The sequence below is a fragment of the Rhinopithecus roxellana genome, chromosome 9 (assembly GCF_007565055.1).
Source record: "Rhinopithecus roxellana isolate Shanxi Qingling chromosome 9, ASM756505v1, whole genome shotgun sequence".
In the NCBI taxonomy this organism is placed as follows: Eukaryota; Metazoa; Chordata; class Mammalia; order Primates; family Cercopithecidae; genus Rhinopithecus; species Rhinopithecus roxellana.
The window spans coordinates 103435057-103458075 of record NC_044557.1 but is presented as its reverse complement, the minus strand read 5'-3'; the positions used below and the strand labels follow the sequence as shown (position 1 = coordinate 103458075).

At 44.1% G+C, this 23019-nt stretch overlaps 1 protein-coding gene across 1 annotated transcript in view; it reads right to left on the bottom strand.

The window, feature by feature from the left end:
- The window catches only part of DERL1 (derlin 1), a 29167-nt gene extending 26971 nt beyond the window's left edge, over positions 1–2196 (bottom strand). Inside the window, exon 1 of the mRNA XM_010363873.2 lies at positions 1742–2196. Within this exon, the coding sequence (XP_010362175.1) occupies positions 1742–1894 (153 nt within the window). The 5' untranslated portion in view covers positions 1895–2196. The remainder of the gene's footprint in view (positions 1–1741) is intronic.
- Positions 2197–23019: the final 20823 nt, after the last annotated feature.

Below are 23019 nucleotides of genomic sequence, written 5' to 3'. Positions count from 1 at the left end.
AAAAAAAAAGAAAAAGAAAAGAAAAATGAAGGATAAGGGAGTGGAGTGAAGGAGGGGCTATTTTATATAGGGCCACCAGAGAAGGCCTTGTCAATAAGAGGGCATTTGGGCAGAGACCTGAAGAATGATAAAAGGTAAACAAGTGAGCCACGGTTATCTTCCTCAGGCAGAGAAACAACATGTGCAAAGGCCCTAAGGAGAGATCCAGATAAGCATTGGAGTAACAGCAAGGATCTCATTGTGGAGCCTAAGGTACACTTTGGAGAGCAGTAGGAGATGAGGTCAGAGAGGCAGCAGGGGCCTTGCAGGCCGCTGAAAGAACTTGGATTTTACTCATTAAGAAGATATGGTAGGATTCTGGACAGAGGAATGACAGCACTTGATTTAGGTTTTAAAAGGATCACTCTAGCTGTCTAGAGAAAAGAAAGGAACCAGATTGCAGTGATAATGGTTTGCAATGGAGAATGACAAGGGATTGTGTTCTGGATATATGTCTCAAATACAGTCAACAGGATTTACTGACAGATTGCCGGGTGTGAGAAAAACAAGAAAAATAAAAGATGACTCTGACAATTAACTTCAGCTCCTCTAATAATGGAGTTGCTATTCTCTTCTAAGGCAAAGGGGGAAAGGGGATTCAGTTTTGGACACGTTAGGATGAAGATGACTCTTAGTCATCCAAGTCGTGATTTCAAGTAACTGTTGGATGCACAAATCTGGAAATCGGGAGACAGATCTGGACTGAAGATATTTATATTGACATTTCAGAATCTCCAGTTTACAGAAAGAACATAAAGCCCTGAGGCTGAATGAATGAGACCATCTAAAGCTAGGGAGAGTCTATAGAGAAGGTCCTATAACTGATTCCTAAGGCACATCCTAACATTTAAAAGTCAGGAAGATAAGGAACCAGCAAAGGAAACCAAGAAATAATACCCAGTGAAGAGAGAGAAAGACAAGAAAACGTTATCCACAGGCCAAGCAAAGGGCTGAAATTAATGCCAGATCTTGCTATCTGACCTGCCGCTGATTAAAGTTTTAAATCAGAAATTGGTGAATACAGATAACCTTCTGAAAACTAGCACTCTCTTGACATAAATGTTACTCTGGACCGTTTCCTTCATGCTTAAGAAAATAACAAGGCCTTCCATTTCTGGACAAATTTACTCTTTGCCCATTCCTTCGTACATTCTATTACTACGTGGGGGATACTGAATTAGGGCTAGAGAGAAATGCAGAAAAATACACTCGTTCTTTGTATCTCTGACTTCAAATCACTCCTATAGGAAAAGCAAAACAAAACAAAACAAACTCCATTAACGTGAAAGGAACTCAGCTAGAAATTGGTGAAGTTGACACCTACAGGCCACCCACGTGGGTGAACAGAGGGAGGTCAGAGGGCAGTGCTCCAGGCGGACCTAATTGCCAGCGTCCAACAGATTAACAACTACCACCGACTAATCTCACTGCTTCCTTCATGAGTGCGAAGAGCAGGAAGCACAATCTCATTAAACTAGTTAAGTCAACCCCTCCCCACCAGGCCAAGCCCACAACTCCAGCTATCCAGGACCCGGCTCCCAAAGCCTCCCCCGGCCCAAAGGACCCCGCCCTAAACCGCCGGCCCCGCACGCACTACAAATCCCAGCAGGCACCGCGCGTCCGCAACAAGCCTGCCTACGCTCCGCCGCCGCGGATCCTCCTGGGGCCTGTAGTCTCCACGCCCCCCGTCTCTGGTAAGTACCTGAAACCTATACAGGAAGGCTTCGGGCCAGAGGAAGAGGTATGCCGGGCTGATGAGGCCGAGCTTGCCGACCAAGGGCACCGCGACGGTGGCGGCGAACCAATAGCGCGTGATCGCCGGGATGCTCCTGAACCAGTCTCCGAGGTCCGACATCTTCGACCCACAGGTAGCCAAGATGCACACGACCGCCCGACTCCCCGTGCCGACCCCCTCACGACGCGGCCGGCTCCGCGACTGTTAGGTATCGAGGTGGAAGCCCCCGAAGCCGCGATGCAGAAGGCGGAGATGGGAGGACGTGGCGCCACCGAATTCGGACCAGCGAGACAGCCTTCTGAAGCGAAACTTCCCCTTCCGGCGGCCGTGGACGACGTGACCAGAAGTCCCGCCGCTTAAAGGGCAAGGGCCGATTTTTACCGCCCGGCCGAGGCTCGGTGTTCTGACGGGCGGAGCCAGGTAGGGCGAAGACACGACTGGTGGGAAAACAGTGGTTGCCAGCAGCAATGGCAAACGTTCCAGCCAATGGCGAGGCCAAATGCCATTCACCTATTTCTCAGAGTTTTAATACGGCTGGATCCACTTGGAGGGTATTTAAAGGGGACGAAGGCAAACGAAGTGTCTAGTTCCTCGTCTACTCACTCATTCCGCAAGTGTTCGTCGGGCACAGTTCTAGACACCGGGCAGCTGCGGCTGTCAGCGCTGTCGTGGTACCCTCTCTCCTGATCCTGCATCTTCATTGGGGTAATTTATAAACAAATAGATAATGAAATAAGATAATCTCAGAGAGTGATTGGAAAAATAGGAAAATGAAATGAGATGATGAGGTAGAGTGACGGGGTTGGGGTGCGGCAGTGTGAGGACAGATGGCTACTTTAGGTATGAACTGGGCCAGCCAGGCAAAGATCTGGGGAAAGAATTTTCCATGCACAGAAAACAGCCGCTCTAACTTAGTTGGAAAAACTAAAAGCCAAAACGATCCATCTTGTCTAATTCATCTTGTATAAAAAGGAATCTTTAAGAAAAGATACTGGCCGGGCGCAGTGGCTCAGGCTTGTAATCCCAGCATCTATCTTCCCAGATAGTTTGCTTTAGAATTTATCACTTAACTTGTAAGGAAGTTCTTGGGTTGCTGCCATCAATACAAGCCATCTTTTAAAAACTTACAGGTAAATGATACTGGGCTAAATGCTACGAAAGAATATGGAGAGGTAAGGTGGAAAAAAAAATGTGGAGATGTAGGCATTCCATGAATTATTGATGACAATGTACATTGATTGGTACAGCCTCTACAGCAAGCAATTTGGCAATATTTAAATGCACTTCTAGGAATTTAAGCTTTCGATAGACTCCAACATATTTTTTAATGTAAAAGTATAGTCATTGCTGCATTTTTAAATATTTTTAACTCTGCATTGCCTGAGGAGGTGCTGCATTTTTTGAAATAGCAAAAGATAGGCCGGTCGCGGTGGCTCAAGCCTGTAATCCCAGCACTTTGGGAGGCCGAGACGGGCGGATCACGAGGTCAGGAGATCGAGACCATCCTGGCTAACACGGTGAAACCCGTCTCTACTAAAAAATACAAAAAACTAGCCGGGCGAGGTGGCGGGCGCCTGTAGTCCCAGCTACTCGGGAGGCTGAGGCAGGAGAATGGCGTGAACCCGGGAGGCGGAGGCGGAGCTTGCAGTGAGCTGAGATCCGGTCACTGCACTCCAGCCTGGGCGACAGAGCGAGACTCCATCTCAAAAAAAAAAAAAAAAAAAAAAAAGAAATAGCAAAAGTTTGGAAGCACCTGAATATCTGCCAACGAGAAATTGATTAAACTTGTTTATCCATATAATCCAATGCTAGATAATCTTTATTAAAATAAAACAACTTTGTATACCCCAAAGTGGAATAATCTCTAACATATAGTATTAAGAACAAAGGGCTGGGCACGGTAGCTCATGCCTGTAATCCCAACACTTTGGGAGGCCGAGGCGGGCAGATCACGAAGTCAGGAGTTCAAGACCAGTCTGGCCAACATAGTGAAACCATGTCTCTACTAAAAATACAAAAAATTAGCTGGGTGTGGTGGTGTGCGCCTGTAATCCCAGCTACTCAGGATTCTGAGGCAGGAGAATCCTGTGAACCCAGGAGGCGGAGGTTGCAGTGAGCCAAGATCGTGCCATTGCACTTCAACCCCAGGAGACAGTGCAAGACTCCGTCTCACAAAAAAAAAAAAAAAAAAAAAAAAAAAAAAAAAAAAAAAGGCCGAGTGTGGCGGCTCACACCTGTAATCCCAGCACTTTGGGAGGCTGAGGCTGGCAGATCACCTGAGGTCAGGAGTTCGAGACCAGACTGGTCAACGTGGTAAAAACCTCATCTCTACTAAAAATACAAAACTTAGCCAGGCGTGGTGGCGTGCACCTGTAATCCCAGCTACCCAGGAGGCTGAAGCAGGAGAATCGCTGGAACCTGGCAGCCAGAAGCTGCAGTGAGCCGAGATCTTGCCACTGCACTCCAGCCTGAGCAACAGAGCAAGATTCCGTCTCAAAAAAAAAAAAAGAAAGAAAGAAGGAAAGTTATAGTACAATGTGCATAATATTGTATTATAACACAGTGTAATAGCCACTCTACCATTGCATTGTACAGAAAGCACACACCCAGATATACATACAGTGTTTGCTAAAATAGCGGTTAACTCTGGGAAGAGGAGCTTGGAAGCAGGGAGACAGGGATGGGAAGATAATGTTTTATTGCATATCCTTTTCTACCTTTTAAATTTGTTCCATGTATATGTGCTATGTATTTAAAAGTTAATTTTAAAGATATAGGGAGATGTGTTCAGAAAGGAATGTGTTTAATGTCAGAAACTTCAGAAAGATCGAGTTAATAAAGATGGCCTTAGCCATGCCTTTCCTGCTATAATTGAAATATATTTCCTACTGTTTATATAAAAATCAGAACCTTAAAAAATTGGAGGGAAACCAACATTTCAATGCCCAGTATTGCCTAGCACTGGAGCTTGGCCCTATGCTGCTGAGCGCTGCTGACAGAGGGCTAGGGACGCAAATACCACTCTGTCCCCACAGCCACAGGAGTACCATCCTCGTGGGATGCCTGCCAGGTCAGTGGCATCTGTCTTCCAGAAGTTCAAAGCACAATGCAAGTATGTAATTAATCTTGATGTTGACTAGTAAGCAAATTTGTTAGTTCCACCTTGTAGATGAAGATGCTATGGTGGCCGGACGTCGTGGCTTACACCTGTAATCCCAGCACTTTGGGAGGCTGAGGTGGGTGGATCACTTGAGGTCAGGAGTTCGAGACCAGCCTGGCCAACATAGCGAAACCCCATCTCTACTAAAAATACAAAAATTGGCTAGGCATGGTGTTGCACACCTGTAATTCCAGCTACATGAAAGGTCTGAGGCACAAGAATGCTTTAACCCAGGAGGCAGAGTTTGCAGTGAGCCAAGATTGCACTACTATACTCCAGTCTAGGCAACAGAGGGAGATTCTGTCTCAACAGAACAAAACAAGAGACTAGTGCATGGGAGTCACTCAATGTGTCTCATAGATGAGTCAACCAGGCTGGCTAGACCAAAGAGTTTATGTAGGAAACATTTGGAAGAAAACAAATCCTTTAATATCCAATTCCTCTGAACTAACAAATCTACAAATCAAAATAATTAGAATAGCAATAATCCAAGCAATAGTAATTTATATTCATAATTTATATTTATCGACTCATAGTTTATACTCATAATCAGAACAGTAGGTAATGGTATTCATTCAAGCTATGCCTTGAAGGAGGCCTGTGAGAATCTAAAATGCCTTCTTTCAGAATCAAAAATTGTTCAAGCTAATGTCTGTGTTAGAATGTGAGGTGTATTTAAATTCAGGACTCTTTATCAGTTGGCCTAAGACCCATATCATCACTTGTGATGTGGACATTCCCTAGAATTAAAATATAGGCACAATTCTCAAAAAGGCCTTCAACTGGTGACACAGCTGGAGAAAGGCATATTAACCAGGGCCCTGAGCCATTGCAAAGACATGAGGCAATGTTCAGGAAACAGCTGGTAACCAAAACGTTAGTAAGACTATGAATGTTGTTGTTAAAAACTTTAGGAGCATGTTGGTTCTTGGAAAGGAACAGGATAATTAGAAGAGGACTTCAAGGAGGGAGGATTCTTAGTGAAAAGAAGAGATGGATATTAAAGTGTTACTGTCTTGACCGGGCGTGGTGGCTCACGCCTATAATCCCAGCACTTCGGGAGGCTGAGGCAGGTGGATCACTTGAAGGAGTTGGAGACCAGCCTGACCAACATGGTGAAACCCCATCTCTACTAAAAGTACAAAAATTAGCCAGGCGTGGTGATGCACACTGCAATCCCAGCTACTCGGGAGGCTGAGGTAGGGAGAATCACTTGAACCTGAGAGGTGGATGTTGCAGTGAGCCAAGATCGCACCACTGCACTCCAGCCTGGGTGACAGAGCGAGACTCTGTCTCAAAATAAATAAAATAAAATAAAATAAAATGTTGCTGTCTCCTAGTCTTTGTCCACACACATAATGTTGTCTGGTCTTGTTAACTTTACATATAAAAAGGCTTTCTGGCTGGTCCGATGGTAGTGGTTTATCAGAACTTATTAACATTAGTGTCACTAAAGTTGGTATGCAACCTCCACTGCTAAATTTGACTGGCTTTAAAAAATGCTAATTATTTTTTAAAATAATATTGGACATTTATTAAATTTATTAATTTTATTATTAATTTAATAAATTTATTGATATTTAAATTGTTATCATTAAAATAATAATTATTATTTTAAAAGGGCTTTCTCTTTCTACAAAGTCTTTTTTTTTTTTTTTTTCAGATGGAATCTTGCTCTGTTGCCCAGGCTGGAGTGCAGTGGCGTGATCTCAGCTCACAGCAAGCTCTGCCTTCTGGGTTCACGCCATTCTCCTGCCTCAGCCTCCCGAGTAGCTGGGACTACAAGCGCCCGCCACCATGCCCAGCTAATATTTTGTATTTTTTTTAGTAGAGTCAGGGTTTCACCACGTTAGCCAGGATGGTGTCGATCTCCTGACCTCGTGATCTGCCCGCCTCAGCCTCCCAAAGTGGTAGGATTAGAGGCGTGAGCCACTGTGCCTAGCCTCTATAAAGTCTTAATGATCATTTTAATGACTAATATTCTACTAGTTATGTGGCAGAATCTTTTGACCATTTTCCTATTTCTGATACCTGTTTTTAAATACTATATATAGTTCTATAATGAATATCTTTATGCATATACATTTTTTATACTAATAACTAACTTTTTTATTTACTAATATCTAACATTTGTTGAGTGTCTACAGTTTGACTGGCACTTAGCTATGCCCTTTACGGGCATGGTTTTAATTAGTCTTTACAACAATGCTTCAACCCTGTGAAGTACTTTTATTTTCATTTACAAATGAAGAAACAGCCTCAGAGAAGTTAAGTAACTTGGCATTTGCCAGCAGATGCACATATAAAACTTCAACCTAAAGCCAAAGGTGGTGCCTTTTTTTTTTTTTTTTTTTTTTTTGACAGCGTCTCTCTCTTGCTTCTGTCACCCAGGCTGGAGTGGCAGTGGCACAATCTCGGCTCACTGCAAACTCCGCCTCCTGGGTTCAAACAATTCTCCTGCCTCAGCCTGTCGAGTAGTCAGAATTACAGGTGTCTACCACAACGTCTGGCTACTTTTTTGTATTTTTAGTAGAGACAGGGTTTCACTATGTTGGCCAGGCTGGTTTCGAACCCCTAGCCTCAAGTGATCCGCCCGCCTTGGCCTCCCAAAGCACTGGGACTACAGGCATGAGCCACCACACCCAGCCCAAAGGTGGTGCTCTTTCATTCTTTCATTCATTCATTCATTCAGCAATGCTTTTGTCCAGTGCTTGTTATATACCAATGAAAGTTCTAAACAGTGAACGAAACTGACAATTATCTCCACCCTCTTGGAACTTACATTCTAGAGGAGGCAGAAAGACAATAGAAAGAGATAAAAGTAAGATGTACAGACCGGGTATGGTGGCTCACCCTGTAATCCTAGGGTGGGATTTTGGGAGGCCAAGGTGGGTGGATCACCTGATGTCAGGAGTTCGAGACCAGCCTGACCAACATGGGGAAACCCCGTCTCTACTGTAAATACAAAAATTAGCTGGGCATGGTGGCAGGCACCTGTAATCCCAGCTACTCAGGAGGCTGAGGCAGGAGAATCACTTGAACTCAGGAGGCAAAGATTGTAGTGAGCTGAGATCGCGCCATTGCACTCCAGCCTGGGCAACAAGAGCGAAACTCCTCTCAAAAAAAGAGTAATATGTACAGTAGGTAAACTGGCAATAGGAATAGGAAAAGAAAAAAGAAGAAAAGGAGATTTGGGCTGGTGAGAGAAGGCCTCACTGCAAACTGCCTTATTGGTCAGGCTGGTCTCAAACTCCCAACCTCAGGTGATCCACCTGCTTCGGCCTCCCAAAGTGCTGGGATTACAGGAATGAGCCACCGGACCCGGCCTCCGTGCCTGGACTTCTGCAGTGGACTTCCAGTTGGTCTCCCTGCTTCCATTGCACCCCACTGCAGTCTGCAATCCCACAGGAGCCTAAATGAGACCCTGTCACTCTCTTGCTCAAAGCCACATTGCATTTTATTCTAGCTAGAGTGGAAAGCATGGTGGGAGGTCCTTACCATGACCTTCCAGGCCCTATGTGATATGAACCCTGGCAATTTCTGTGACCTCTCACTTTTCCCTTGTCACTCTGCTCCAGCCTCAATACTTTCCCTGCATTGGACAGGCCAAGGCAATTCATGTGATTGCTACATCTTTAGCCTGAAACACACTTCCCTCAGAGGAGTGGTGCTCAACCCTATCAGATCAAATGCTCTCTTTTAAAATATTTGCTGTCCCAATCCCACAATGAAAACCATAGGTTATAAATTACAACTCCAATAAAATAAATATGATGCCCTAATTGTGAGATAATGAGAAAGAAAGGAAACCAACTTCTACTATAACATAGATTTTAATGTTAGTGCTCAGGCACAACTATATTAGCAAACTTCATGAAAAAGTCTGGCGCTTGCAGTTATAGAGTTATGGTGAGTTGAGAGCTATAAATGCAGACAGATATCCATGTGTTGTATTTGTGGCTCAGACACCACCAGCTGAATCAATTGGCATGGGTTACATGAGTGTCCACAACGGTGGACAGCCCTTGGAGAAATTCTGAATATAATAGAGTGCATAAAAATTCAAATGTGATAAAATAAAAGACAGATTCAATGATGTAAAAATAAAATGTGTTTGCATGACAAAAAATCACATAGAGGTACATGACAAAGTGGGAGAAAATATTTCCAAGATATATCACAGATAAAAGGCTAAAATAACCAAGTATATAAGAACTTGTAAAAAATGAGGGGGAGAAAGACTACAAACCTGATAGAAAAACAGATAAAACACACGAACAGATAATTCACAAAAAAAGTTAAATTACTTAAAACATTAAAAGATGCTCAACTTTTCTCGTAATATGAGAAATGCAAATTAAAATCATACTGAGATACCATTTCTCATGTATCAGATTGGCAAAACATAGTACAATAGGAAATGTATAACCATAGAAACAATACATACTTTTACACTTTAACTCGCAATGTCAATTTTAGTAGTTTACCTTGAAGATAAACTTGTAACAGTATAAAATATTATACAAAAAATGTCAGCTACCCTAATAAGTGAAAAAAGCAAAGTGTAAAATAGTATATAATGTGTTACTTTTCATGTAAGAAAGAAGAGGAAACAAGAATACACACACAAGCGAAAAAGAATTAAAAACCTGGGTGTGGTGGCTCATGCCTTTAATCCTAGCACTTTGGGAGGCCAAGGCAGAGGCATAACTTGAGGCCAGAAGTTTGGGACCAGCCTGGGTAACATAGCAAGACCCCATCTCTACGAACATAAAAATTAAAAAATTAGCCAGGTTTGGCGGCACCCACCTCTAGTCCCAGCTACTCGGGAGGCTGAAGTGGGAGGATCACTTGAGCCATGAAGTGGAGGCTGCAGTGAGCTGTTATTGTACCACTGCACTCTAGCATGGGCAACAGAGTAAGTCCCCATCTCTAAAAGGAAAAAAGTGAAAGGGAAAAATAGTACAATCTTTCTCAATGAAAACAGCAGAACAATTAAAAACAAAGAAAGAAAGAAAACAGTAGAAGGGTGGTTGCATTTCAGGAAAATTTAGTGTATACTGAATCCCTATAAATATTCTTTATGTTATATGTAAAACAGAGTTAGTTCTAGGTTCAGATATTACAAACAGGGTTTTCACTCACAGCAGTATCTGAGAAACTGACAAATTGTGGAATGTCTTCCTAGCACCCCTGGCCCCTGCCCTACATGGCAGCATGTCCCCTGGTTATTGTGATAACTCAAAACAACACTGTTGCAAGTTGGATTGTGTTCCTCCAAAAGATATGTGGAAGTCCTAGCGCCCAGTACCTGTGAATGTCATATTTGGAAATAGAGTCTTCGCAGAGGTAATCAGGTTAAGCTGAATCATACTGAATCAGGGTGAGGCCAAATCCAATGACTGGTGTCTTTTTTGAGACAGAGTCCAGACTAGAGTTCAGTGGCATGATCCTGGCTCACTACAACCTCCGCCTCCCATGTTCAAGTGATTCTCCTGCCTCAGCCTCCTGAGTAGCTGGGATTACAGGTGCCCACCACCATGCCCAGCTCATTTTTTGTATTTTAGTAGAGATGAGGTTTCACTATATTGGCCAGGCTGGTCTAGAACTCCTGAGCTCAGGCAATCCACCTGCCTCAGCCTCCCAAAGTACTAGGATTGCAGGTGTGAGCCACCACACCCGACCGACTGGTGTCTTTTTTTTTTTTTTTTTAAGATAGAGTCTCACTCTTGTTGCCCAGGCTGGAGTGCAATGGCACAATCTTGGCTCACTGCAACCTCCGCCTCCCGGGTTCAAGCAATTCTCCTGCCTCAGCCTCCCAAGTAGCTGGGATTACGCTGCCCGCTACCACACCCAGCTAATTTTTTTTTTTTTTTTTTTTTTTTTTTTTGTATTTTTAGCAGAGACAGGATTTCACCATGTTGGCCAGGCTGGTTTTGAATTCCTAACCTCGGGTGATCTGCCCGCCTTGGCCTCCCAAAGTGATGGGATTACAGGCATGAGCCACTGCACCCGGCCTGACTGGTGCCTTAATAACGCGGTGGCTCAAGCCTGTAATCCCAGCACTTTGGGAGGCCGAGACGGGCGAATCACGAGGTCAGGAGATCGAGACCATCCTGGCTAACACGGTGAAACCCCGTCTCTACTAAAAATACAAAAAACTAGCTGGGCGAGGTGGCGGGCGCCTGTAGTCCCAGCTACTCGGGAGGCTGAGGCAGGAGAATGGCGTAAACCCGGGAGGCGGAGCTTGCAGTGAGCTGAGATCTGGCCACCGCACTCCAGTCCGGGCGACAGAGCGAGACTCCGCCTCAAAAAAAAAAAATAAAAAAAAATAAAAAAATAAAAAAAATAAAAAAAATAAAAAAGAAAAAATGTGGACACACAAAGAGAGAGAGAGAGAGAGAAAGAGAGAGAGCGCCATGTGGATACAGAGGCAGACATTAGAGTAACACATCTACAAACCAAGGAATGCCAAGATCGCCAGCAACCTCTAGAAACTAGGAGGAGGGCGTGGAACAGACTCCCCTTCAGTGCCTCCAATAGGAACCAGCCCTGCCAATACCTTGACATGATTTCTTTTTGTGTGTGTGTGTGTGTGTGTGTGTGTGTGTGTGTGTGTGTGTGTGAGACAGAATCTCGCTCTGTTGCCCAGGCTGGAGTGCAGTGGCATGATCTCTGCTCACTGCAACCTCTGCCTCCTGGGTTTAAGCAGTTATCCTGCCTCAGCCTCCTGAGTAGCTGAGATTACAGGTGAACCTCACCACGCCTGTCTAAGTTTTGTATTTTTTTAGTAGAGACAGAGTTTTGCCATGTTGACCAAGTTGGCCTTGAACTCCTGACCTCAAGTAATGCGCCTGACTTGACCTCCCAAAGTGCTGGGACTACAGGTGTGATCCCAACCATCACATGTTGGGGTCCGCGTGTTTCCTAAACAAAGGAATGAACACACAAGACAACACAAGACAAGACAAACATGGCGGCCGCCACGAGCAGCACGCTCTGCTTTATTTTATACATGCTTGTGGAATTTTATCACGTCACAAGAAACGAGTTGTTTTTATGTCACAAGTTGTTTTTATGTCATGAGTTGTTTTTCTGACCTTTCCCTAACTTTCCAATTTCTTAAGATGCTTAAACATTAACCAGTTCCCAGAGTCTGCTGTTTACAGCCGACTCCTTTGTTCTTCCTGTTTGCAGAGAAGAAACGTCATGCTTTGTTTGCAAGAGCATAACTATCAGGAACATCTCCTTTGTGAGCACGTGGTCCTCTACAATCACACCCAGTCTTGACTTAGGACTTCTGGCCTCCAGATATGTGAAAGAATAAATTTCTGTTCTTTTAAACCAAACCTCCACACAGTACAGTGCACTACTGAAAACCGATCTTGGGCCAGGCATGGTGGCTCACACCTGCAATCCCAGCATTTTGGGAGGCTGAGGCAGGAGGACTGCTCGAGGCTAGAAGTTTGAGATCAGCCTGGGCAACATGGTGAGATGAGACTTCATCTCTAAAACAGAAGAGAAAGGGAGGGGAGGAGAGGGGAGGGGAGGGAAGGGGAGAGGAGGGGAGAGGAGGGGAATTTTTGGGTCTTCCTTCTGTATAGCTTAGACAACACCCTTCAGTGGTAACTTCCCTGAACACTTTAATCAAAATACCATCCCACACCATCAGTCTCATCCTTTTATTCTGCTTAAATGTTTCCTTACTTTTCATTAGCCAACATATCATTTATTTATTTTCTTATTTGTTCATTGTCTGTCTCCCCAGCTAGAATGCAAGCACAACTTGGTTTTGTTCACTGCTGTAGCCCCCGCTGACCCAGAGCATCTCTTGCACACAGTAGGAACTCAATTAACAGTTATTGGTCAGGCACGGTGGCTCATGCCTGTGATCTCAGCATGTTGGGAGGCCAAGGTGGGTGGAGCACCTGAGGTCATGAGTTTGAGACCAGCCTTACTAACATGGTAAAACCCCTTCTCTACTAAATACAAAAAATTAGCCAGGCATGGTGGCACATGTCTGTAATCCCAGCTGCTTGGGAAGCTGAGGCAGGAGAATTGCTTGAACCCAGGAGGCAGAGGTTGCAGTGAGTGGAGATTGCGCCATTGCACTCCAGTCTGGACAACAAGAGCGAAACTCTGTCTCAAAAAAAAGAAAAAAAAGAAAAAAACTGAGCTAATAAATGGGCATCCCTTTATAAAAAGAGCACAAATGTGGCTGGGTATAGTGGCTCACGTTTGTAATCCTAGTACATTGAGAGGCTGAGGCAGGCGGATCATGAGGTCAGGAGTTTGAGACCAGCCTGGCCAACATGGTGAAACCCCATCTCTACTAAAAATACAAAAATTAGCTGGGAGTGGTGGCACGCACCTCTAGTCCTAGCTACTCTGGAGGCTGAAGCAGGAGAATCACATGAACCTGGGAAGCAGAGGTTGCGGTGAGCCGAGATCGCACCACTGCATTCCAGCCTGGGTGACAGGGTGAGACTCCGTCTTAAAAAAAAAATAAAGAGCAAATGTAACCTTGGTATCACGAGGAACAGGAGAAAACCATTTACCCAAAGAAGAGAGCAGAGAGACCTCCAAGAACACCTGAAAGCCAAAAGACTCAGAGGAAAAATAAAATAATTTGAGATGTTTTAGTGAAAGTTGAATGTGCAAACTCTTTTAGTCACAGAATATTATTGCTGTCACTGCAGACATGATGTGCAAACATGCATATGCTTGATTGGCAAGGCATTTGAGCCAAAAGTGCTACATCTGTCATGTTTGTTTGAAGCCAAGCCAAATAGGCTGAACACACATTTAGAGAGTGCTAAGAGAATTTTATACCTTGTACTTGCTGTCAAAAGCAGCAGGGGAAAATGTGTTGAAATGAGAAAGTGTACATACTAAATAGCCAAAATGGTGCATGTCGCAAGTTACGTGCAGGGTTTCTTATCCTGGGCACTGTTGACATTTTGGGTTGATAGTTCTTTGCTTGTGAGGGGCTGTCCTGTGCATTGTAGAATAATTTGCAGCATCCATGGCCACCCCATGACAGAACCTTTTCCCCAGTTATGACAACCAAAAATGTCTGCAGACATTGCCAGATATCCTCTGTGGAGGGTGTGGGGGAGATGGCAAAATCACACCGTTTGACAACCACTGAGTTTGTTTGGGTTTTTTTTTTTTTTTTTTTTTTTTTTTTGGAAATGGAGTCTCGCTCTGTCCCTCAAGCTGGAGTGCAGTGGAACAATCTCAGCTCACTGCAACCTCCGCCTCCCAGGTTCAAGCGATTGTCCTGCCTCAGCCTCCCAAGTAGCTGGGACTACAGGCACATGCCACCATGCCAGGCCAAGTTTTTGTATTTTTAGTAGAATCTGGTTTCATCATGTTGGCCAGGCTGGTCTCGAACTCCTGACCTCAAGTGATCAGCTCACCTTGGCCTCCCAAAGTGCTGGGATTACAGGTGTGAGCCACCACACCCAGTGGAACATTTCTTTCTTAGATGCCAGCATCATGTGAAGAAGCTCAAGCTAGACTACTGAATGATAAGAGGCCGTGTGGAGAGAGGTCCTGATGGATGAGAAGCCATCTTGGATGTTCTACCCCAGCTGAGCTTCAGCTGAATGCAACCATGAGGCCTTGGCTGTACCATGCAGGGCAGAAGAACTCTTCAGCTGAGCCCAGTCAACTCACAGAATTGTTAAAAAAAAAAAAAAAAAAAGGAAATCACAGTTGTTTTAAGCCAGTAAGTTTTGAGCTGGTTTGTTGCACAGCAATAAACAACTAAAGTATTATCAAATGTCTGAGTTGGTAAAGGTGAATGCACCATTGCAGCCAGCTCACACCAGCTACAGGAGCCAAATGCTGAATTTTCTGGGTCAATTATTAAACACAGCTGTTATTAAAAATTAAATTAGAGCACAATTCACAATTGCAAAAATGTAGAACTAGCCTAAATGTCCATCAATCAATAGGTAGATAAAGAAACTGTGGCATATATATATATGATGGAATATGACTCAACCATAAAAAAGGAATTAATTAATGGCATTCACAACAACCTGGATGGAATTGGAGACCATTATTCTAAGTGAAGTAACTCAGGAATGGAAAACCAAACGTATGTTCTCACTCATAAGCAGGAGCTAAACTATGAGGATGCCAAGGCATAAGAAGGATACAAAGGACTTTGGGGACTCGGGGGGAAAAGGTAGGAAGCAGGTGAGGGATAAAAGACTACAAATTGGGTGCAGTGTACACTGCTTGGGTGATGGGTGCACCAAAATCTCACAAATCACTGATAAAGAACTTACTCATAACCAAAACCACCTGTGCCACAAAAACCTATGGAAACAAAAAATTTAAAAATATATTTTTCTAATTAAATCAGGCTGGGTGCAATGGCTCATGCCTGTAATTCCAGCATTTTGGGAGGCTGAGGCAGGAGAAACACTTGAGCTAAGAGTTTGAGGCTGCAGTGAGCTATGATAGCACAGCTGCTCTCCAGCCTGGACAACGAAGGTAGACCCTGCCTGTAAAAACAAAATTAAATTAAATTATATAAACTTACATTAAAACACATTGTATTTCAAAAGATAATAAGTACCAACTTTCTATTTATTTATTTATTTTTCAGATGGAGTATCACTCTTGTTGCCCAGGCTGGAGTGCAGTGGTGCGGTATCAGCTCACTGCAACCTCGGCCTCCCAGTTCAAGCAATTCTCCTGCCTCAGCCTCCCAAGTAGCTGGGATTACAGGCATGTGCCAGCATGTCCAGCTAATTTTGTATTTTTAGTAGAGATGGGGTTTCACCATGTTGGCCAGGCTGGTCTCAAACTCATGACCTCAGGTGATCCACTTGCCTCGGCCTTCCAAAGTACTGGGATTACAGGCATAAGCTGCCACACCCAGCCTTTCTAATTATAATAATGCATTTTACTGTTATCTATGCTCTTGAAGTTATTTATGTCTACTGTGTCTGAACAGTGAACATACTATATAATAGTGTACCGTTGCTCACCTTTGTCCAACTCTGCATTCAGTGATATTACATTGACAGCCTGAAATTGGCCATCACAGGAGCATTTCCACCACAGAAATTGCCAAATGTTATACACCAGAACTCTTTTTGTCCAGAGAGGCAATCATTAAACATTTACAGCACATCACTGGTACCCGCCTGGCAGGGCTTTAATAATAGCTAACACCCGTTGAAAACAGCCTGATGCTGTTCTAAACTTTTCCCAGCTCTATGAGGTCAGTCCTATTATGATACTGATCTTACAGATGAAGAAATCAAGGAACAGAGAAGTTAAATACTTTGTCCAAGGTTATAGTACTATTAGAGTAAGCAATGGAGTGGAACTTAGGCGTCTGGGTTTCATGCCTTTAAGTATACTATGCATATTTTCCCAACCATTACTCAGGGTACAAGATCTAATAAATGCAAATGTATTTAGTGGGGAGAACAGAACAGAAAATGTGAAATTGGAGCTCTAGGTTTACAGTACCAATGAGTTAGAGGTTTTAATATAATGCAAAATTCAAATAGGACGTCCTATGGGATTTAAAAACCAAAAAGGAGGCCAGGTGCAGTCGCTCAGGCCTGTAATCCCAGCAGTTTGGGGGACCAAGGCGGGTCAGTCACCTGAGATCATGAGTTTGAAACCAGCCTGGCCAACATGGTGAAACCCCGTCTCTACTAAAAATACAAAAATTAGCCGGGTGCAGTGGCGGGCACCCGTGATCCCAGCTACTCAGGAGGCTGAGGCAGGAGAATTGCTTGAATCCAGGAGGCGGAGGTTGCAGTGAACCGAGATTGTGCCACTGCACTCCAGCCTGGGAGACAGAGCAAGACTCTGTCAAAAATAAATAAATAAATAAATAAATAAATAAATAAATAAATAAATAAATAAATAAGGAAGCAAGACCAAAGAACAAACTAGAATAAAGTGAAAAGCAGCTAACACATACCTGGCACAGATGTCTAGTCAATGTTGGTTCCATTACCCTCTCCATGCCCTAGATGTTCACAACTACTTCCTTACAAAGAAATTCTCTGCAGGGTTAAGTCGCTGGGCCCAACTTCTAGGGCTTGATGTCACTAACAGACAGTACTCTTCCAAAGTCTGTAGAGTAAATCAATGATCCACTGTGCTTATCCTCTTATCTTTTTCTTTCCTCACATGGAAAGTTGCTTGCAGTATTTCTCAAACCCATCAATATAATAAAAACAAAAACACTTGGAAAAAAATGGTTTTTACCACTAAGGCCACATAGAGAAGGAAACAAACCCAAGAGCCAGTTGATGTGATGTTTGGCTGAGGAGGGGTCTGTTAGATGCTAATTTCTTGCTGGTCATCCTTACGCCTCAGGGACGGTGCCCGAGGAGGGATGCTGCCCTAGAATACTTTACTGGACAGTAAACGCTTAGTTCAATCACTTTGTCTCCCATCCTTGCCGCAATTAGAGGCATTTTACTCATAGTTTACTGGCATTTTCTCATGCTTGATTGAGAGCCTGTCCTCTGAGCTCACAAATGTTATTAGGCGCCTGCAAATCAAGGCTAATTATTCAGTTCTGTGGGACATTGTCCCAACATCTCTCGACGCCCACAGCCTTCTGCCCAGGGAGATCTTTGGAATAGGTCACTACCTGCAGATTATAATTTTGCAGCCTAACTGATAGAATCTTCCCAAGCTGGTTTATACTAGTTCCTGCAATAGCACAATTAGATATTAATTTTTCTGGGACACAGATTGCAATTTTTTTTTTTTTTTGAGGGGGAGTCTCACTCTGTCGCATAGGTTGGAGTGCAGTGGCACAATCTCGGCTCACTGAAGCCTCCGCAGTGAGCTTGTGATTCTCCTGCTTTAGCCTCCTGAGTAGCTGGGATTACAGGTGCTTACCACCACACTCAGCTAAGTTTTGTATTTTAAATGGAGACAGGGTTTCACCATGTTGGCCAGGCTGATCCCAAACTCCTGACCTCAGGTGATCTGTGTGCCTCGGCCTCCCAAAGTGCTGAGATTGCAGGTGTGAGCCAATGCCCAGCCTGCAAATATTTTTTTAAACCCAACTGCCAACAACTGGGAGATTATAAAATTATGCCACATCCTATGTGATGGAGTATTATGTAGTTCTGGCTATAGCCCAAGTGGCTTCAAACTGTCTTTACTGCTTAGGACAGCTTTAGATGTCATAAAGACTGATAATTCCACCCCTGCCTCCTTTCCTGGCCACGTGGAAGGGCTCTAAAGACTGGAAACTTGCAAGCAGGGCTCATTCTGTGGTGGGACTGGGAGCTTCACCCTTTGGGCTCCTCCTTCCTTTAGAGTGGAGAAAGCCTTTTAGAAACCTAATCTATGTCAGCAGTTTTCTCATTGTATGTGGGCATGGTCTTGCTGCCTGTCAACATCAACATCACATTTCCTCCTCTCCTCTGATATTGTACTATTTCAGCGGTAGGTGCCAAATCCTTTTGATTATACATGAAACACTGCCCTTGGTTGCTTTCATGTATGTTTTATGAGAACACCTAAGCATGAATATTTATTAAAGCAGCTTGGAACACATCTCTTTGATTTTTTTCTGCTCTGACTCATATTAAAGTGGGGAGAGAGGGAGGTATACTATGTCATAGCTCACCTGCAATGGTTTCTGCCTTCTTCCTCCCCCTCACAAGGCCAAATAGTTGAGCCATTTAGGCAATGGAAAGCATTGCCTAGGTTTGCATCAGTTAGCAGCATGACACATATTTTTGTTTTACTGATGAAACAGAACTGTTTCTTTTGCAATGCCAGCTTTCCTACACAATAGGTCCATAAATTTGTCACCTAACTGTTGCCTGACTGGGTCAACGCTTCTTCACTTTTTGTGAAGCAAAAAAAGCAAAAAAAAAAAAAAAAAGAAAGAAAAAGCTACTGTGAACTGTGACACAGTGTACCTTCCCTCTCCCAGTTTTAATGAGTCAGAACAGAAAAAAATCAAAGAGATGTGTTCTAAGCTACTTAAATAAATATTCAACTTTTGCCTGAAGCCTCAAACTCCTCTGAGTGATCTTCCCACTACAGTCAAAGGGATGTATTTAGAAAAAAAGGAGTTTCCCTAGAACCTTTCAGGATAAGATCCAAACTCCTTAGAATGGCGGATTCGGTATATGTATATATGTATGTATGTATGTATGTGTATATATATGAGGAAGTTTTGCTCTTATTAGCCAGGCTGGAGCCCAATGGCACGATCTCGGCTCACTGCAACCTCCGCCCCCCTGGGTTCAAGCGATTCTGCTGCCTCAGCCTCCTGAGTAGCTGGGATTACAGGCGCCCACCACCATGCCCAGCTAATTTTTGTATATGTAGTAGAGATGGGGTTTCACCATGTTGACTAGACTGGTCTTGAACTTCTGACCTCAGGTGATCCACCTGCTTGGGCCTCCCAAAGTGCTGGGATTACAGGCATGAGCCACCACGCCCGGCCGGCCAGGCTGGTCTTGAACTCCTGGCCTCAAGTGATCTGCCCATCTTGGCCTCGCAAATGCTGGGATTACAGGTGTGAGCCACTGGGCCTGGCCCCTAAAATATATATATACACACACATATATATACATATATATGTATTTTTTAAACACATTGTTTCAGTGTGTTTCTTGTTCTAGTGATTTTTTTCTTTTTCTTTTTCTTTTTTAAGACAGGGTCTCATTCTGTTGCCCAGATTATAGTGCAGTGGCACGATCTTGGCTCACTGCAACCTCTACCTCCAGGGTTCAAGCGTTTCTCCTGCCTCAGCCTCCTGAGGAGCTGGGACTACAGGTGTGCGTCACCATGACCGACTGATTTTTGTACTTTCAGTAGAGACAGGGTTTCGTCATGTTGGCCAGGCTGGTCTTGAACTCTTGGCCTCAAGTGATCTGCCCATCTCGGCCTCCCAAAGTGCTGGGATTACAGGCATCGGCCACTGTGCTTGGCTGTGTCTTTTATATTCTAACTTCAGCATAACTCTCATTCCTCTGCCATTCTCCATATAGAAATAATAGTAACTGTTATTGTTATTATTGAGGGCTTTCAAAGTGCTAAGCATTGTATATGCCCAATGACTCCTTGTGCATCTGCCCTCAAATTGAACAGAACTCTTTTAGTTTGTGGAAGATATCCTGTCACTTCACAACCTCCTGGATTTTTACAGATGCTATTTCCTCCCCTAATGTCTCCTCTGCCTTGGTAAGCTCCACCCATCCTTCCCGACTGAGCTCTTGCATCATCGCCTCCTGAAGCCTTCCCTCGCCCTTTTTTTCTTCCAATTCCATCTACTCTCCAAATAAGAGGCAATGTTTTAGCTCTAGTACAGGAAAGTCAGGAGCCCAGATTAACTTCTGGGGCAATTAGAACAAGGGATGTGGCCGGGGGCAGTGGCTCACGCCTATAATCCCAGCACTTTGGGAGGCCAAGGTGGGTGGATCACCTGAGCTCAGGAGTTCGAGACCAGCCTGGCCAACACGGCACAACTCCGTCTCTGCTAAAAATACAAAACTTAGCCGGGTGGGGTGCCACATGCCTGTAATCCCAGCTACTCGGGAGGCTGAGGCAGAAGAATCGCTTGAACCCGGGAGGTGGAGGTTGCAGTGTGCTGAGATCGTGCCACTGCACTCCAGCCTGTGACGACAGAGCGAGATTGTGTTTCAAAAAAATAAATAAATAAATAAACAAACAAGGGACATAAATGCTGCCACGATGCTCTTTTCCCACCGCTTTCTCCAGCTTTGTCTTGAGCTTTAGCTATCCCCTCTCAGACTCATCACCACAAAGCTATTGCTTATGGCTTCTCCCTTTCTTTGCTACCAGGGAGTTCTCACACTTTAAAAAAAAAAAAAAAAAAAAAAAAAAAAAAAAAAAAAAATCCCAGCACTGGGTTCTGATTGGCTCAGTTGAGTCAGGTCCCACCCCCATGCCAATCATACGACCAATGAGGGTGGGCTAAGGAGCCGGTCCAGGAAGGGTTTGGGAGAGGGCAGTAGGTTTGCGGGTGGAAGTAAGAGTGCTGGGCAGGCGGAACTATCCATGTTTACAATCCCTCCCCAGCCCCACTTCCTCTGTGCTTTATTATGTTTTAAAAATGCTCTCAGCATTGACAGCCTCTTTATGTACCAACACTTCTTTCATACGCAAAGAAACTCTTTTGCCTTTCCTTTCTTTTCTTTTCAAAAAAATTTTTTTTTAAATTTAATCCTTGCTTGGTTGAAACTTTATTTTCTTTCTTTCCTTTTCCTTTTTTTTTTTTTTTTTAAGCAAGGTAGGCTAGACTAAGCTATGATTGACGCTCAGTAGATTAGAACAGAATTTTGTTATAAAGGTTCCCAGAGATTTTTAACCCAGGTTAGCAATAAATTCTTTTGTGGTCTAAGCAATGGGTCTTTTGGAAGAATTACAGAACTACATCAGTCTAGCAGACCAGCAGAGCCATCTACAAAGGCAGAGAAGCATAGGAAACGCAGAGTGAGACAATGGAGCCAGCTAGGTCTACATTTCAACCTTGGCTTAATGGCTGTATGACCATGGGCAAGTTACATAACCACTCCAAGCCTCAGTTTCCTCATTAGTCAAATGGGGACAAAATTACTGCATTAGGTGGGATGGGCAGTGTGATGGTTAATACTGAGTGTCAACTTGATTGGATTGAAGGATGCAAAGTATTGATTCTGGGGGTGTCTGTGAGGGACTTACCAAAGGAGATTAACATTTGAGTCAGTGGGCTGGGAAAGGCAGACTTACCCTTAATCTGAGTGGGCACAATCTAATCAGCTGCCAGCAAGGCCAGAATAAAAAGCAGGCAGAAGAATGTGAAAAGATAAGACTGGCTGAGCCTCCCAGCCTACATCTTTCTCCCTTGCTGGATGCTTCCTGCCCTCAAACACTGGACTCCAAGTTCTTCAGCTTGCAGATGGCCTATTGTGGGACCTTGTGATCATGTGAGTTAATACTCCTTAATAAACTCCTCTTTTATTTTTTGAGACGGAGTCTCGCTCAGTCACCCAGGCTGGAGTGCAGTGGTGTGATCTCAGTTCATTGCAAGTTCTGCCTCCCGGGTTCACGCCATTCTCCTGCCTCAGCCTCCCGAATAGCTGGGACTACAGGCACCCGCCACCACGCCCGGCTAATTTTTGGCATTTTTAGTAGAGGCAGGGTTTCACCGTGTTAGCCAGGATGGTCTCGATCTCCTGAACTCGTGATCCGCCCGCCTGGGCCTCCCAAAGTGCTGGGATTACAGGCGTGAGCCACCGTGCCTGGCCAATAAACTCCTCTTTATATATACATCTATCCTATTAGTTCTGTCCCTGTAGAGAACCCTGACTAATACAGGCAATAACAAGAAACCACCAAAACTCTTCCTTCTGTGTAGAAAGCCTTTTCCACCTCATCCTTCCAGGCCTAGCTCAAGTGTCACTCTGTTTTTTTTGTTTGTTTTCGAGATGGAATCTGGCTGTGTCACCCAGGCTGGAGTACAGTGGCATGATCTTGGCTCACCACAACCTCTGCCAACCGGGTTCAAATGATTATCCGGCCTCAGCCTCCCGAGTAGCTGGGATGCCCGGCACCTGCCAATGCGCCGGGCTAATTTTTGTAGTTTTTGGTAGAGACAGGGTTTCACCATGTTGGCGAGGCTGGTCTTGAACTCCTGACCTCGTGATCCACCCGCCTCAGCCTCCCAAAGTGCTGGGACTACAGGTATGATCCTCTGCGCCCGGCCTGTCACTCTTCTTTTAAAATCTCTCTCTCTTTCCCAGATAATTAATCACTCCCTTCTCTGAAGTTTACCAATACCTCAGTTATAGATGGTCCCAACTTATGACACGTCAATTTATGCTTTTTTGACTTTATGAATATTCAAAAACAATAGGCATTCAGTAGGAACCATACTTCAACCCATATAAGCATTCTGTTTTTCACTTTCAGTACATTACTCAATAAATTTCATGAGCTATTTACGGAATATTATTATAAATTTATTGTAAATATTATTTGTTATAAAATAGGCTTTGTATTGGATGATTTAGCTCAAATACAGGCTAATGTAAGTATTCTGAGCATGTTTAAGGTAGGC